Genomic DNA, 15,166 nt, shown 5'->3' with positions numbered 1-15,166 from the left:
CCTCAACCATCCCTCCACATCCCCCCTCATCCATCCCCCACATCCGTCCCCCACATCCCTCCCCCACATCCATCCCCCCACATCCATTCCCCTCATCCCTCCCCGCATCCCCCTCTCCGCATCCCCCCCTCCCTGTCCCTCCCCCGGCAGCCCCTCCCGGGGGCGGGCCCGGGGCGGGCTCAGCGCGGGGGGGTTCGGGGGCGGCCCCGGCCCCGCTCGACTCCCGCTGCTCTCAATCGGCTTTGGGGCGGCAGCGGCGGCGGCGCCGGCCCGGGGGGACGCGCGGAGCCGGCCCGAGCCCCCCCACCCGCCGCGATGCCCCCCTGCCCCCCGGGCACGGGGCTGGGGCACAGCTGAGCCCCCCATGGGCTGCCCCCCCCGCGGGCACCATGCGGACCGCCAGCCCCCTGCCCCTCTCGCTGCTGCTCTGGCACCTCCTGGACCTGGCGCTGGGTGAGTGTCACCCCCCCGCGGGGATAACGGGGTGCCACCCGCATCCCGGGAGTGGAACCGGGGGGCCGGGAGCTGCACCCCCCGCCCCGAGGCTCGGGGGGGGGGCACGGGGAGGGGGAAAGGAACCCCCTTGGACCCCGGCACCCTTGAGAGGAGCCTGGTTCGGGAGGGGGTGATGGGGCGCTAATGGAGCGCGCGGTCTGGAGCCGTTATTGGGGCACCCCCTGACAGGGCACTGGTGGGGAGCCGTTAATGGGGCCCCATTATCGGGGTACTGGGTTTAAACCCGTTAATAGGGCACCGATGTGGGACCCGTTAATGGGACACCCCCGACCCGGGGATTGGGTTTAACCCCACTGATGAAGCACCGGGGGGGGTCATTAATGGGGGACCCCCTGAGCGGGTCCAGGTTTTAAACCATGAACAGGGCACTGGTGTGGGAGCGTTAACGGGGGGGCCACTGAGGGGAGCCGTTCATAGGGCACCTGCCTTGGACCCGGTAATGGGGTGTGGGGGGACACGATGGGGGGATGCTTATCCCCTACCCCCATCCAGCAGCAAGGGGGGCACCCACGGCCCCTTTCCCTGCACCCACGGTCCCCTTCCCTGCTGCTCCGCCCGGGGGCTTCGGCTCCCGGGCCCAGCCCCGTTCCCCCCATCCGGGGGGGGTTGTGCTCTGCGGACCCCCAGGAGCTGCAGCTTTTTGGGGGGTCCCAAAAAGCAGCACCCAGAGCCAGCCCAGCCCCTGGGCGTGCAGGGGGTGCCCCAAACCCGCGGGGGTACCCGGCAGGGAGAAGAAGCCCCCCAAATTCCTGCCGGCCGGGGGGGTTCGCGGCTGGCTGAGCTCCCAGATGAACATCTTGGCTCCTCACCTCGCGCCACGGAGGTTTTATTAAGACATCCTCACACCCCAACCCCAAAAACGGGGCTCCCGGGAGGGGAAAATGAACAGGGAAGGAAACTTTCCCCTCCTCACCTCCCGGAGGTTGAGGGGGAGTCGTGCCATTTATTTCCTTGTGTCTTTGAAGGCGATTTCCCCGCTGTTTCCCCCTCCGCCCCCCCAAATCCCCCGCCGTGGGGTCTCAGGTGGCTGCTCCTCACCGAGCCCAGCGAGCCCCGGCTGCTCCCGGGGAGCCGAGAGGCTTCGCCGAGCTCCGGGAGATGGAGGGACGAGCGGAGCCTGCTCCAGAGCTCCTGGTTTTTTCCCTTTCTAATGTACTTTTTCCTCTCCGGAAAGCGCCGTCAGCTGCTGCAGGGCGCGGGGAGGGGGAGCGGCGGCTCTGCGGGGCCGAGCGGGCACAGCTCCACACAAAGGAGCTGATTCTTCCCCGGCATCGCGAGCGGCTCCAAAATCATCCCTCGGGGCTCCCGGGGCCGAGGTTACCCAGAGCCCGGCTCGGATTTGGCTGGCCCGGGGTCGGGAAGGCGCCGCGCCTTCCCCGCATCCCTCTTTGCCACCTCCCCCCACCCCCCGTGGGTTTCTGTGCTGCCAAAGCTGCGGCTGCCGCTCAAATCCCCCTCCCTGCTTTTCTGCGAGCATCCCGCCGGCATCGCCGAACGCACCGGCGGCAACAAAACCCCCTCGGCGCGGGGGGAACTTGTGCCAAATCCAGCCCTGTCTCTCTCCTGTCTCTCCTCTCCACCTCCACCGCGCTTTTAAGGTCACGGATAGATAATTTCCAAGGAACGACGCATCCCCTCGGCTTTTCCTCAGCACAAGCTGCCTGTCACTGGCTCGTGGATCATTTTTCCTCCCTCCCTCCTGTTTTTGTCACTGCAAATTGGGCGACTGCTCTTCTGCTGTCGGTTTGGGAGAGCGGCCGTGGGTCAGTCTGTGTGTGTGATGGGGATTTTTGGGGAAAAAAAGAGATAAAAGTTGTTTTGTGGTGGGTCTGGAGGAGGTTGGGGATCCGGGGGGGCTGTAGGTTCTAAAGTGATGTGGGAGGAGGTGTCGGGAAGCGCTTGGGTTTGGACACCCACAAGCCGGGTTTGGGCTCTGAAAACCACACTGGAACTTTGCTGCTTCCCTGGATCCCGAGGATCGGCTCCGTTAAGTGTCTCCCACCTCCTTCCCCAGCGGAAAATGTCCCTGCCCACGGCAGGGCTTGGAATGAGATGATCTTTAAGGTCCCTTCCACCCAAACCGTTCTGGGATTCTGTGATTCTATCCCTCAGCAGAGAGATGCTCTTCCCAAAAAACCCCAGTTTGAGCTCTGGTTTTCCATAGAACACCTAAAAATCCAGGCAAAGCGCCGGCTTCGGGGGTGGGTTCCCCCATCCCGAGCCCTCCCCGCGCTCTGGGCAGCAGGAGCTGCGGAGGCTGCTCCCGAAATTCGGTGTGCAGGTGGCTTTGCCGTGGCTGACGGAATCCTTGGCTGGGATTGCCGGCGCTGTGGTGGTGGGGGAGGACGTGCCCGCAGAGGTCCTTCCCCTCCCCATCCCGGCGCTTCCCTAATCAGGGATCCAACAGGATCCAGACGCGTCACCTGGGAAGGTTCAGGGGGGCAGATGCCCAACACGCCAATCCCACTGTTCATCCCTACAAATGCATTTGCACGTCTCCAAAGCCCTTTTTGGGGGGAATTTTGCCCGGTTTTGTCATCTGATTGCTGACCCGGCGCTGGTGGGCAGCTGCCCTCCCCATGCTGCATCCAGGATGATCACCAGGATCCCAGTGCCGGCGGGAAGGAGAGCACCAGGGATCCACTGGAAGCACTTCCCATCCAGCAGAGCATCTGTGCCTCCGTGGGAAGCCTTTTGGGGTTTCCAGCCGTGATTTCCATCCATCACCTTGTAATGAAAAGCCCTTTTATTAACCCGAGCGCAGCAGCGGCTGGATCCTTCCCGACGTGTTATCCGTCCCTCTGGGGAGCATCACTCCTTGTAATCCAGCTTTCCTCCTTTATAACAAGCTCAGTCTCTCCCCTTGGCCAAAAGAAAAGCTGCTGAGGACAAGGCTAAGTGGGTTAAGGAGCCGTCAGGATGAACAAACGAGGACGTGCGGAGGAGGCGGCGAGCGGCTGGACCGGGGAGGACGATGGAGCCGCAGCCCCGGGGTCTCTGCCGGGTTTGGAAAAGCCCCATCTGGATTCCTGGCATGGCTGGAATCAGGGCTGGCTCATTAGGCAGCGCTCAGCTCGTCCCCTGAAATACGGGCCCCATCAACTGCTCCCCCATCAGCTGCTCGTCGGGGGTTGTTTTACGAGCTGTAAAACCTGAGCTGTGTTTGCAAACACGGGAGGGAGGGAGGGAGGATCGGCGAGGTTCGAGCTCAGCGAGGTGTTTCTCTGCTCTTTATCCGAGTGAGTGGCTTTAGCTTCTGTTGCCCATCCCCCAGCACCTCCTCCCATGGGGAAAAAAGGGGGAAATTCCAGTGTAGCTCCTTGTCTGGAGCTGTTTCTGGGGTTTCTGGGCTTTGCAGGGATCTGCCCTCAGAGATATCCCTGAGCTGCTTCTCCAAGCTAAAAAAAACCAGCCTGGAAAAAGCACTTTACACTTATGATTATCAGCAAACTGAATTTCTCTCCCTTCTCCATTTCCAGGAACCCCCCTGAGGCTTTTCCTCACAAGGATTTTCCCAGTTTACATGTAACCCCTGGGGTGGCTCCTCTTTGCAACCTGGAAAAGCTCATTTTTCACCTTTTATTTGAGGCAAATATTGATGTGTGGCTTTTACCGGGGAGACGGAACCACCTGCTTGTGTCTCTTCTTTAAAGCCAAGAGGGGTTTGGTGGGAGTTGTTTTGTGGGGGATGAGGGAAAAAGAGGAGCAGCCTCTGTGCCACGTGGGACCTTTAATTCACCTTTAATTCACCTGCACAACACTGATCCAGAAATCCATCCCAAACTCCCACCAGCCTTCCCCACTGATGCTGTTCCCCATCAAATCTCGCTTTCAGCTTAAGGTCACCTTTCTTTTTGAGCCTTTCCCACCATTTCCATGGAAGGTGTGTTTCCATGAGGCCCCTGCGCTGCTCTCCGGGTAAATCCGGGCCAGGCAGCCCCTTCCAGAGCTGCTCCTTGCTGTGCTAATTGCCCTGCCCCAATTAGTCCAATTTTCCTCTTCCCACCAGCTGCGTTTTGGAGCCGTTCAGAGCTGCCAGTTTGAATCCAGAGCTCTGTGAAAAGCTTTAACACCAGCGAGGATCTTCCCCCTCCTTGTGCCTTTCCAGGCTAATAAGCATCTTTGGGATATGGAGATAGTCCGGATTTTGTTCCTCCCTGGAAAACCTCATGTGTAAAACTGTGGCTGGGCCTTCAGTGTTTCCAAAGCTCCCCCAGGTTTGGGGATATTTACCCCCCAAATTCCCTTGGGATTATTAGCATCCCCCCAAACCAGGGCCAGGGATGCTGTAGGGTTTGGATTGGGGATGTTGGTTCCTGTGGTGTGGGATGAGGGGTTGTAGTTCAGATCCTAGATGTGCTCCTGGGAGCCCTGAGCTGAGAAGCCCCTGCTCTGTGTGGCTGTTCCACATCACGTGGCAGTGCCCTGTGCTGGATCATGGAATGGTTTGGGTTGGAAGGGACCTCAAACTCCATCCCATTCCACCCCCTGCCATGGGCAGGGATACCTCCCACTATCCCAGATTGCTCTGAGCCCCATCCAACCTGGCCTTGGACACTTCCAGGGATGGGGCAGCTACAGCTCCTCTGGGCACCCTGTGCCAGGGCCTGCCCACCCTCCAGGGAAGGATTTCTCCCCAGTAACCAACCTAAATTTCCCCTGTGTCAGTTTGAAGTCATTCCCCCTTGTCCTGGCACTCCAGGCCCTTGTAAAAAGTCTCTCTCCACCTTTCTTGTCACCTCCCTTCAAGTCCTGGGAGGCCACACTCAGGTCACCCCAGAGCCTTCTCTTCTCCAGGCTGAACAATCCCAACTCTCCCAGCCTTTCCCCATCTCAGAGCTGCTCCATCCCTCTGATCCTCTTGGTGCCTCCTTTGGACTCTCTCCAGCAGCTCCACGTCCTCCCTGTGCTGTTCCCAGGGCTGGAGCAGCTCTGCAGGGGGGTCCAGAGGGGGAGAGGGGCAGAATCCCCCCCTGCCCTCTGCCCACGCTGGGGATCAGCCCCGGGCACAGAAGGGGCTCCTGGGCTGCCCGAGCACAGGGACAGGGAATGTCCCTGTCCAGCCTCTCCCCCTCCAGCACCCCCAGGTCCTTCTCCCGGGGCTGCTCCTGGTGTTCATCCCCTGGACCGATCCCGGGGATCCCTGGCCCAGGAGCGGCACCTTGAGCTTGGCCTTGTTAAACCTCCTGAGGTTCCCAGGGGCTGTTCCTCGAGGCTCTCCAGGTCCAGGCTTCCCTGGTGCCTCCAAGCACTTCCAGGCAGGGTCTGCCCTGGCACTGCACCCAGGCTCGGGCACCAGGGCAGGGAATGCTGCTGCCTCCAGGACACGACATTAACCAGGTTCCCACCAGCCCCCCCTTCCCGTGGGGATGTTCCAGGGCTTCACGTGCCCCACAGGGCTGGTTTTTTCTGGTTGTCGTTGCAGAAATGGTCTTTTCTCTCAGAAAATCCTTGGCTGGGAATGTCTGACCAACTCTCCCCGTGTGCTTTGGGATCTGCCGATGGAAAGCTCTCTGTGCTCTCGGGATAAGAGCAGGTTTTATTGAATCCAAACTCTCCGACGTGCTAATGGCTTGGGAATTAGGCTGAGATGGAGCCGAGGGTCTTGCAAAGGCTCCCGCAGCACTTGCAGAGCTGAGGATGGAGCTGAGGATGGATCCTCCCTCTGGATGGCCAGGACCTGCTGGGGACGAGGAACAGGGGATGAAACATCACCCCCTTGGGACCCACCAAGGACGGGATTTCCTCCAGGCTTTGGGTTCTTCCCCATCTTTTAAGAGCAAACCTTGATTTCAGTGGTGCCAAGTCACCAGCAAAGAGGGAAAGCAAGGGAAGGAGCCCCCAGATCCTCGGGTTTGGGAGGCAGGAGGTGCCGTGTTGCCTCGCAAACTTCCCGACTGGTAAATCCAGAGCCGGGAGAATGCAGCTGATGTGGTTGGTTTTGTTCCCGTGCCAAGCTGCTCTCTTTGCCCTTTTGTTTGCTTTCTGCGAGGCACTCGCAGTTCTGATGGGTCTGTTTTTAACTAATGACTGGCGCTCACATTATCTCTCCCGGCATTATCTCCTTCCCACTTTTCCCCTCTTTTTCCTAAAATAAACCGTCAATCACGGGCTAGTTTTCAACGCTTTGGGGACTGGATTCACTGTGAATGCCAAGGGCGGGCGGATTCCAAAGCCCGGGGATAATAACCCACCACTGCGCTTCCCTCGGAGCAGTCATTAGTGCTTCAAAGGAGGGTCTGGGGGTCTGCAAAGCGTTTGGAGCAGGGAAGGTGCTTGTGCTGCTCATTTGCCCTCTCAGCTGGCTGAGAAACAGGATTCACCTCCCAGGAGGTTTGGGAAACCTCAGGAAAACCCACATGCCCCAGTGGAGGGAGATGGAACTGGGTCTGTGAGGTGGAAATGTGGCACCACCGCCCCCCCACCCGGCTTCCAGGCCACATGTGTGGTCTCTCCTGGTTCTCCATCCACAAAAATCTCCTTGGCTGGAAGCTGGGACGTCTTGGAGGTGCTGCAGGAGCAGGGAAGGCAGGGATTTTGTTTGGCTCTAAATGATTTTCCCTTTATATAATTCTTTCAACAATACACTTGGGAGGGGAAGGGGATTAAAGGCCCCGCTCCACCTCCCTGTGCCTGGAGATAAACCCTGGGGCTGCATCCTATCGGAGCAGGACAGGAAAACAGGAGCTGGAGAAGCCTCTCTTGGGATGCATCTCCTGCATTTAGACCCCTTTGTTTCTTTTCCAAGGGGTCTGTGAGGGCAGGGATGGGCTGGAGCCACGTGGAGGGGGTTTGGTTCTCCTCAAGGGGGTGATTTGGGGTGATGGGGGTGTTTGGATCTGCTCCTGGGTGGACTCCCATCCATGGAAATACTTCTTTTGGGATGGGTTTCACGGATAACCCTGGATTTCCTGGTAGGAATGTTGCCTTCCATGGTGCTGTGTTGGGGTGGGAACCTGGCTGGTCCCCAGGGTGGGATTTGTTCTTGGTGCTGGGAAGGTGAAAAGAGGGAGGTGATGAGAAGGACAGTTGGAGCTGGGGACTGTCACTGTCATGGGTGCCAAGAGGTGGCTTTGGGAGCCACTGCATCCTCACAGGGGGCTGAGCTGGACCAGGACAGCAGGAGGGGGAGGAAAAGGCTCCAGCTCAGTAGATCCCACCAAACCCATCAGGACCCCCCAGTCCTGAGGTGGGGGGAGGGAGGTGAGCTGAGATCCCTGTGCCTGGGGGGTGTCTGGGAGAGATGAGCACCTTCTTCATCCCAGCTTGGCTGGTGGCTGCATCTGCCACCAAAAACCCATCATGTTTGCTTGGAAATGCTCTGGAAGTGGATTCTGATGGCCAAGGGATTTAGATTTCCAGCCCAGCTTTGTACCTCTGGAGAGCGTGTTCCAAAGCCTGGCCCCAAGGCGTGCTTAGGAAGATTTCCAGCTTGAATTCCCCTAATCCCTCCATCCAACACCTTGCTCTGATTTTTAAGCCCAGAAAACCCCATTCACTGCAGTGAGAAGAGGGGAACCACAGGCACAGGCTTTGCCATCCCATCCCATTCCCTGTTTGCAGCATCCCAAGAGCCTGTGGTTGAACTTGGCTGATTTTCTTGCTCTTCTTCTAAAAATAAAACCCAGCAAGTTGGGTTGCAGAAGCATGTGGTGACTCAGAGCAGGGTGGGAGGATTTGGGCAACTTCACCTTGCCCAGCATCCCAAAATATGTACAAGGAGCTGCTGGGGAGCAGGATTGTCCATGCGGGATTTTCCATGTGGGATAACCGAGAACCTGCTGATGGATAAGCACCGTGCAACGGGGAGATGCTGCTCCAGGAAGGATTCAAAAGGTGTGGCACCACCAGAAACAAGGCTGGTCTGGCTTCCAGACGGGCCGTCGTGCCTGGAAAGACCCTCCAGCGCTTCAGCTCCGCTCGGAGCTCCTTCCCCTCGGAAGTTGTTAATGAGACGTTTTCCATGAGCGCCGGCTCCGGTAGCTCGTTTGGAGCTGTGTTTGTGTCCTGTTCCCCGAGGAAGCCCTTTGTGAGCAGTCGAGGGAGTCTCGTGGAATGGTCGGGATTCCTCCCGGCGGAGGGAATTCAGGAATTCTGTAATTACGGCGGCGGCGGCGGGAGCCGAGCGCGGCTCGGCTCGAGGAAGCTCGGGCGGACCCGCTTCCCGAATTAAACCCTTCTGTTCCTGGAAACGCGGCTTCTTTTATTTTTGTAGAGCAAGAAAATATATCTGGGCGGCTTCGCGGTGGGAAACGATTGGGAGAGGGCCGGATTTGGGCCCTGGGACGTTCGGGATACTCCGCTTTGTTTGCACGGCCCACCTTCCTCTGTTTCCTGAGCTGCTCCGAGCTTCCCGCCGGGAGACAACAACCCGAGCCTTTCGAATGGAAAGGGCTTATTTAAACAATGTTATCTCTCCGGCGGAGGGAGGGAGCGCATATCGAAGGGTTATATTTAGTGCCGGGTGTAGGACAAAGCAGATGCTGAGAGATTCTTTAACGCTGGGAATGTTAATCACTGCAGCCACATCGCCTCGGAGATGTGTGAGTGTATATATTATATATCTATATATATCTCTGTATATCTGTCTGTATTTATATAGACTCAACGTGCACGTGCTCGGACAGCCGCGTGCTCGCCGAGGAAGAGGATGGGAGCTGACCGGCCCTCCCTCATTTGCTTTTTGACCTTTTCCCCCCCTGGAAAGCCCATCCTTGCGGGACAAAGCCCCGCCGTTCTCCGGGGTGAAACACAGAGGGAGGGATGTGCCGCGCTGAGCCCTCTCCCGCCGCCCGTCAGCCCCCCGAAACGGGGTGGGGGTGGGAAGGGAGAGCACTGCCGGCCTCGCAAATGAGCTGTTTAACAACCTCGGCAGTGCCCTCCCCCCACGGCGAGCGGCAAGGAAAACCTACCGCATTTGCCAGCCTCTCTTCCCCGCCCTCGTGGGAGCACTGAATTAAAGGAAATATTTTATGATCCTATGCTTCGTTATGTTTTATTAAAAGCAGAGCATCGGCCTCCCCTGCCACACTCGGCAGATCAGAGGCTCTGCTGGTTTCTTTCCCCTCCCTTCCGAGCTCTGCTCTTATTCCCGCAGCATCCGACTCCTCGGCTCGGCTGGAGGGTCAGTCCAGGGTCTCCTGGTGCAGGAGGAAAATGGACAGTGGGGTGAAAAATGTGGCTATTTGGTTTATCTAAGGCTGTTCTGTATCCAGACCAGCCCGGGGATGGGAAGCCATGCAGCAGGAGGCAGGAATAGGGATGGATGCGGGAAAGGGAAGTCCTGGAAGGTGATGCCCCATGGAGATGTTGGAGTCGTGGAGGGAGCCTTGGAAAGGTGCTCAGAAAAGTCTCCCCACTGTTTTCCAGCTTTGCTCCATCTCTGAGCAATCCAGCCCGGGGTGGGAGAACCTCTGGGATGTCATTCTGGGGGAAAAGACCCCCCCAACCCCCAACATCCCAACTTATCCCATCGGCAGGGAAAGCAACGGGCAGGGCTGGGCCTGGGCTCCTCCAGCCTTGGAGAGCAGTAAAAAGCCACCCAGGGATAACTGGGCAGGGCTGGGACCAGCTGGGAGATGGGAAAGGTGTTAATTAGCAGCTATTCCTCAATGTGTGGAGCTGTATGGGGATTAAGGGAACAGCCACGTGCATCCTCCCCATGGGAGTGGAGTGGGAACGGGAAATCAGGGCTACGGATCGGGGCTGGGAGAGGGAGATATGTTCTAATCTTATTAGTGGAGCAGCATTGCTGGGAGAGCAGAGGGATTATCAATCACAGAGTATGAACTGGGGGGAAGAGGGGAGATTCCAATTAGCAATCCTGCTTTGTCCAGGGAGGAGGGAAGGTGGAGGTTGAGTCAGGAGCAGCTCCTGAGGGATGGGGTGCAAAGGCTGGGCCAGGAGATGGGAGAGTTTGGGATGCAGAAGATGGGAGAGTTTGGGATGCAGGAGATGGGAGAGTTTGGGATGCAGGAGATGGGACAGTTTGGGATGCAGGAGATGGGACAGTTTGGGATACAGCCATTCCCCCCCCTTGGCCAGACCAGTGCCTAGGAGAGGCTGGGCCAGTGCTGGAGCCCAGAGCTGGGACTCCCAGTGGGATATGTCTGTTGGAATGGAGGCTGTGCAGGTGTCTGTCCCATCAACCCACCTGTCTGTCTGTCCCTCCATCCCTTCTTTCATTCCTCCATCCTTTCCTCCACTCGGGCCTCAGTTTCTCCCTCCATCCCTTTCTCCCTCCTCCCATCCCTCCCTTCCTTCTCCCCTCCGTCCCCCATCCTTCTGTTGCTCTGTCCCTCATCCCTCCCTCTGTCCCTTCCTCCATCCCTCCCTTCATTCATCCCTCCCTTCCTTCACCCCTCCATCCCTCCCTTCATCCTTCCATCCCTCCCATCCCTCCACCCCTTCCCTTCATTCCTCCCTCCTTCCCCCCACCCATCCTTGTGTTGCTCCATCACTCTCCCTGTCTCTCCTTCTATCCCTTCCTTCATCCCTCCCTTCATTCACCGTTCCATCTCTTCCTTCATCCCTTCCTTCCTTCCTCCCTCCATCCCTCCATTCATCCTTCCACCCTTCCTTCCTTCAACCCTCCATCCCATCCTTCATTCCTCCATCCCTCCCCCCACTCATCCTTCTGCTGCTCCCTCCCTTCCTTCATCCCTCCCTTCCTTCATCCCTCCCTCCCTTCCTCACCCTTTCCTTCCTCTGTCCCTCCCTCCCTCCCCTACCCCCACATAAACCCAGTAGGAGACTCCAGCTGCCCCTGGAATGCCCCTCCTGGGAGTACAGAGGATTCTGCAGGGATGGAGGAAAGGAGCAGGGGGGCTTTGCCTGCTGTGATGGGCTGCTCTGGCTTTCCCAGGCTCCCCTGAGGCCGTTTTTGGGGTAAAAAGCTGCACATCCCACTCGAAACTTCGAAAACAAAGTGGATTTTGTAGCCCTTGGGAGTTCTGTCCAGGTTTTATTTCCCCCCTTCCTCTGCCTGAGGTTGTGCCTTTGGAGAAGCAGCTCAGAAGGAAAATGGGAAAAAATCCCCCAAATATTACTGATAATGATTCCTCCACAGTTCCCGGCGTGGGAATCGATGGGGTGGGCAGGGATCCCTCTCAGCTGGAAGGGGGGGATCGATGGCTGCCTCGTTTGTCACCAATCAAAAATATGGGCTAATTGGATTTCCTGCAAATAGAGAGAGAAATCAGCAAATCCATCAGCTGGGTCACAGGCACAGCTTCTCCTGGGTCACCTGGGCACAGCCAAGCCTTGGGGTGTCCTACAGGACTCAACCCCCTGGGAAACCCAACGATGGCATCTAAACTCAAATCCTCCCAAAGTCCTTGAAATTCATTATTTTTCCCCCTCCTGCCCCTTCCAGGCCCGTGGGTCTCCCAAGGAATGTGGAAGAAGAGGGCGTTTGGGGAGGAATGTGGGGGTTCAGGTGGGAACATTCATTCCTGGGGTTGGTTTTGGAGGAGCAGCTCCTCCAATAACCCCTGACTGCTGCTCCAGGAGGGGGTTTGGATGGGCTGTGAAAGGTTTTTCTCCTTGCAAGTGGGGAAACTGAGGCACAGAGCTCCAAACGACATGGAACCATGGAATGGTTGGGGCTGGAAGGAACCTCAAAGCCCATCCCATCCTATCCCACCCCCTGCCATGGGCAGGGGCACCTTCCACCAGCCCAGGTTGCTCCAAGCCCCGTCCAGCCTGGCCTTGGACACTTCCCGGGCTGGGGAGCAGTTCCCTGCTGCCTTCAGCTCTGCTAATTCCTCCTGGCTGGGATCAGGCTCCAGCCCAGATTAACTCCATGAGCTCTGGCTTCAAATAATAGGCTGCTGGTGTCATAATCCTCATCCCGATGGAGGGAAAACAGCAGCAGAACCATCGGCTGCTTCCAGCAGGTCCCTCCTAAATTCACCCAAGAAGTGGTTTAAGCTCTGCCAGGGGTTTGGAATCTTTTTTTCTCGAGTTTCCACACCCGTATCCAATCCATCAGCGTTGCTTTAGGGCTCTAACAAGCCATGCCGGGGACAATAATTTGCTGTTTTACTCCCAAATGGCACCTCCGGGCTGGTTTTCACTCAGCTTTGCTTTTGGCTCTGCCTGGAGACAAGATCCCTAATCCCAGGTGAGGTTTTCCATAATCCCCCGTGCTCAGGGGCAGCATCCAGATGTTGCATCTCCCTGATGTCAACACAGGGCGGATCTGTGCCAGGAGGATCCATCTCCTCCGTGTCAGGGTGGGAAGCTGAGCCTGCTGATGGAAAGGGGGGTCTGGGAATTTGCTGGTGTGGGGAAGAAACCCATTTCCAATCCTTTTCAGCTCGGGATTATGATCCAGCCTCTCCTTCTCCTGCCACACTAAGTCTGGATTAACCCCCCATGTGCCTGGAGGGGCTTTCCTGGGCAGCACGTGGGGCTCAGCAGATCCCCCCTGGTCCCCATCCCTCCCGGGATGCTGCTGGATTAAAACAGGCAAAAAGCAGAGGAGGGGGAATTGTAGCTTTCCCCAGCCTGGAGAGGCTGCTGAGCTTGTAGGACACCTGAATATCCCAGCTCGGAGCATTATCCCATGTTGTGTCCAGGTGTGGAGGAGGCACCAGGCTCTGTCAGAAGGATTTTGGGGAATGCTGCACTATCCCATGTTGTGTCCAGGTGTGGAGGAGGCACCACGCTCTATCAGATGGATTTTGGGGAATGCTGCCCCTTTCCGGAGGCCAGAATTGGATTGGGTGGCTGGAGATCACTCTTGCTCTGCAAGAGTGGGATTGTAAGAAAATTCCTGCTGTGGTGAGCTCGGGATCTGTTGGAGAAAGATGAGAATCCATGGAAATAACTATGTGCCATGGCTGTGCTTGGAGAGTGACCCATGGTAGGAGAGCGGCTAAAGCAACAGTGGGATAAAAGAAGAGAAAATTGGGATTTTTGGAACAGTTCTCAAGGCTAATTGGGATCTGCAAGGAGGTAGAAAAAGGAGAAGGGAATCCTCACTGGGGAATTCTCAGCAGGGGTGGCACATGGGAGGGATTCAACGCTCTGCAGTTGAGGCTGGGGAGTGGCAGCATTTTTGGGTGGAAAACTGTAAGGAAAATCCAACTGATGTGGAAACCCCCAGGAGAGCAAGAAATCCTAAAGGAACTGGGTCTGCTTAGGTGGAAAGTTTGGGATGAGAGGAGAGGGATGTGCTGGCAGAGCTGGTGCACGGGAAGGGGGGGGCGGGGTAGCACCTCCCACCTTTTGAGCCTCCCCTTGGCCAAACCCCGTGTGCTTTAGGTCGTGGAATGGGAACAAAATTGGGGCGCAACTGGTTGGGAGGACTCTGCCCTAAACGGCTGCTGGGGGGTTTCCATTGGCAGCCTGTGCCGCAGGCAATCAGCCCTCATTTGCATATATGCGGAGATGCAAATGAAGAGCACTGTCTCCATTTAGAAACCCGCTGACCCCGACTCATCCCGGACTCTGCTTTGGCTCCAGCAGCTGCTCTGCCAGCTGGGAAGAGGTGCCAGCAAAGCCATTGCTCCAAACCAGTGATGCCATGGGGTTTTTGAGGGAATTCAGCTCTGCTGGACTCGCTTTCCCACCTCTCCGGGGAGGAGACGTCGTTGAGGGCTCTGAAAATGCCAAAAACGATCGAACTCCAACAAAAATGTTGGCAAATTCCTTAAATAACCTGGAAATGGGGTTAAACAAACAAGACAAACGAGCAAGGCAGTGATGACAAACATCCTTCTCTTCCCCAAACCCAGACTCGGTGACCCATCCCTGATGGCAGCCACCGATTCTGGCAGCTGTGAAGCCTCGTCAGGTGCGTCGGCGGCGCGTTGAACATTATGTTTTAATGGCAACATCAGTAGGGTGAAGATGGGGGAATAAAATATTACCTCCCCCCTGCCAGCGTCATTAGAAGATGGAGTTGCACATCCTAACGCTGAGTTGGGGGGGAGAGAAATTATAAATAAAACTTTACTACACTCCAGTAAATGCTGCTAAACATCCTCCCCGCCCGCAGGACGGCGGGAGATAAATGTTTCAGCTCTAATTTATGGCTGTGGCTTCCCAGCCTGTGCAGGGGGGTCTGGTGGCAGCAAATAAAATTCAATATATCACCAAGACTTATCAATGCAGCGAGCACAACCCCGCTGATAATCGGGGTGGGGTGGGAGATCCATCTTCCTCCCGCTCCCAGATCTTCCGGGGGCCTCATTTATGGAGCTGGGGGGCTGGGTGGGTGGTTCCCAAATGGCTCTTGGTCCTGGTTGGGTCTCTGGTCCTTCTTCATGTGTTTTCCCTGAGATAAATCCCATTCTAGCGGTCAGACTTCAGCCTTGGGGGGGTTGAAATATTACTCAACTGCTCTTTTCCTGGGTTGATGTAATGAGTTTTGGGATTGGGTGGGTGGTTCCCACCTGGCTTCTGTCCCTGGTTGGCTCTCTGGGCCTTCTTCCTGTGTTTGCACTGAGATAAATCCCATTTTAGGGGTCAGTCTGCAGCACTGAGGGGTTGAAATATTACCCAAATGGAAGCTATTTCCCATCCATCCCAGCAAGGCACCTCCGAAATCCTGTTGCTCCCAGTTCTCCAGTGGCTGTTGCTTCCCTCCAAACCTCCTTTCTCTTGCATCCACCCCCAAACCATCCCTTCCCCCGTGTCTCTC

The 15,166-nt window shown here is 57.1% G+C and overlaps 1 protein-coding gene across 1 annotated transcript in view; it reads left to right on the top strand.

Moving 5' to 3' along the window:
* The first annotated feature begins 224 nt into the window (after nt 1-224).
* The window catches only part of IGSF21 (immunoglobin superfamily member 21), a 40,875-nt gene continuing 25,933 nt past the window's right edge, over nt 225-15,166 (top strand). Inside the window, exon 1 of the mRNA XM_032709218.1 lies at nt 225-453. Coding sequence (XP_032565109.1) covers nt 390-453 — 64 coding nt within the window. The 5' untranslated portion in view covers nt 225-389. The remainder of the gene's footprint in view (nt 454-15,166) is intronic.

This window comes from Chiroxiphia lanceolata, chromosome 22, assembly GCF_009829145.1.
Source record: "Chiroxiphia lanceolata isolate bChiLan1 chromosome 22, bChiLan1.pri, whole genome shotgun sequence".
Taxonomy (NCBI): Eukaryota; Metazoa; Chordata; class Aves; order Passeriformes; family Pipridae; genus Chiroxiphia; species Chiroxiphia lanceolata.
Note: the sequence above shows the minus strand (reverse complement) of the source record. Positions and strands in the feature narration are given on the sequence as shown.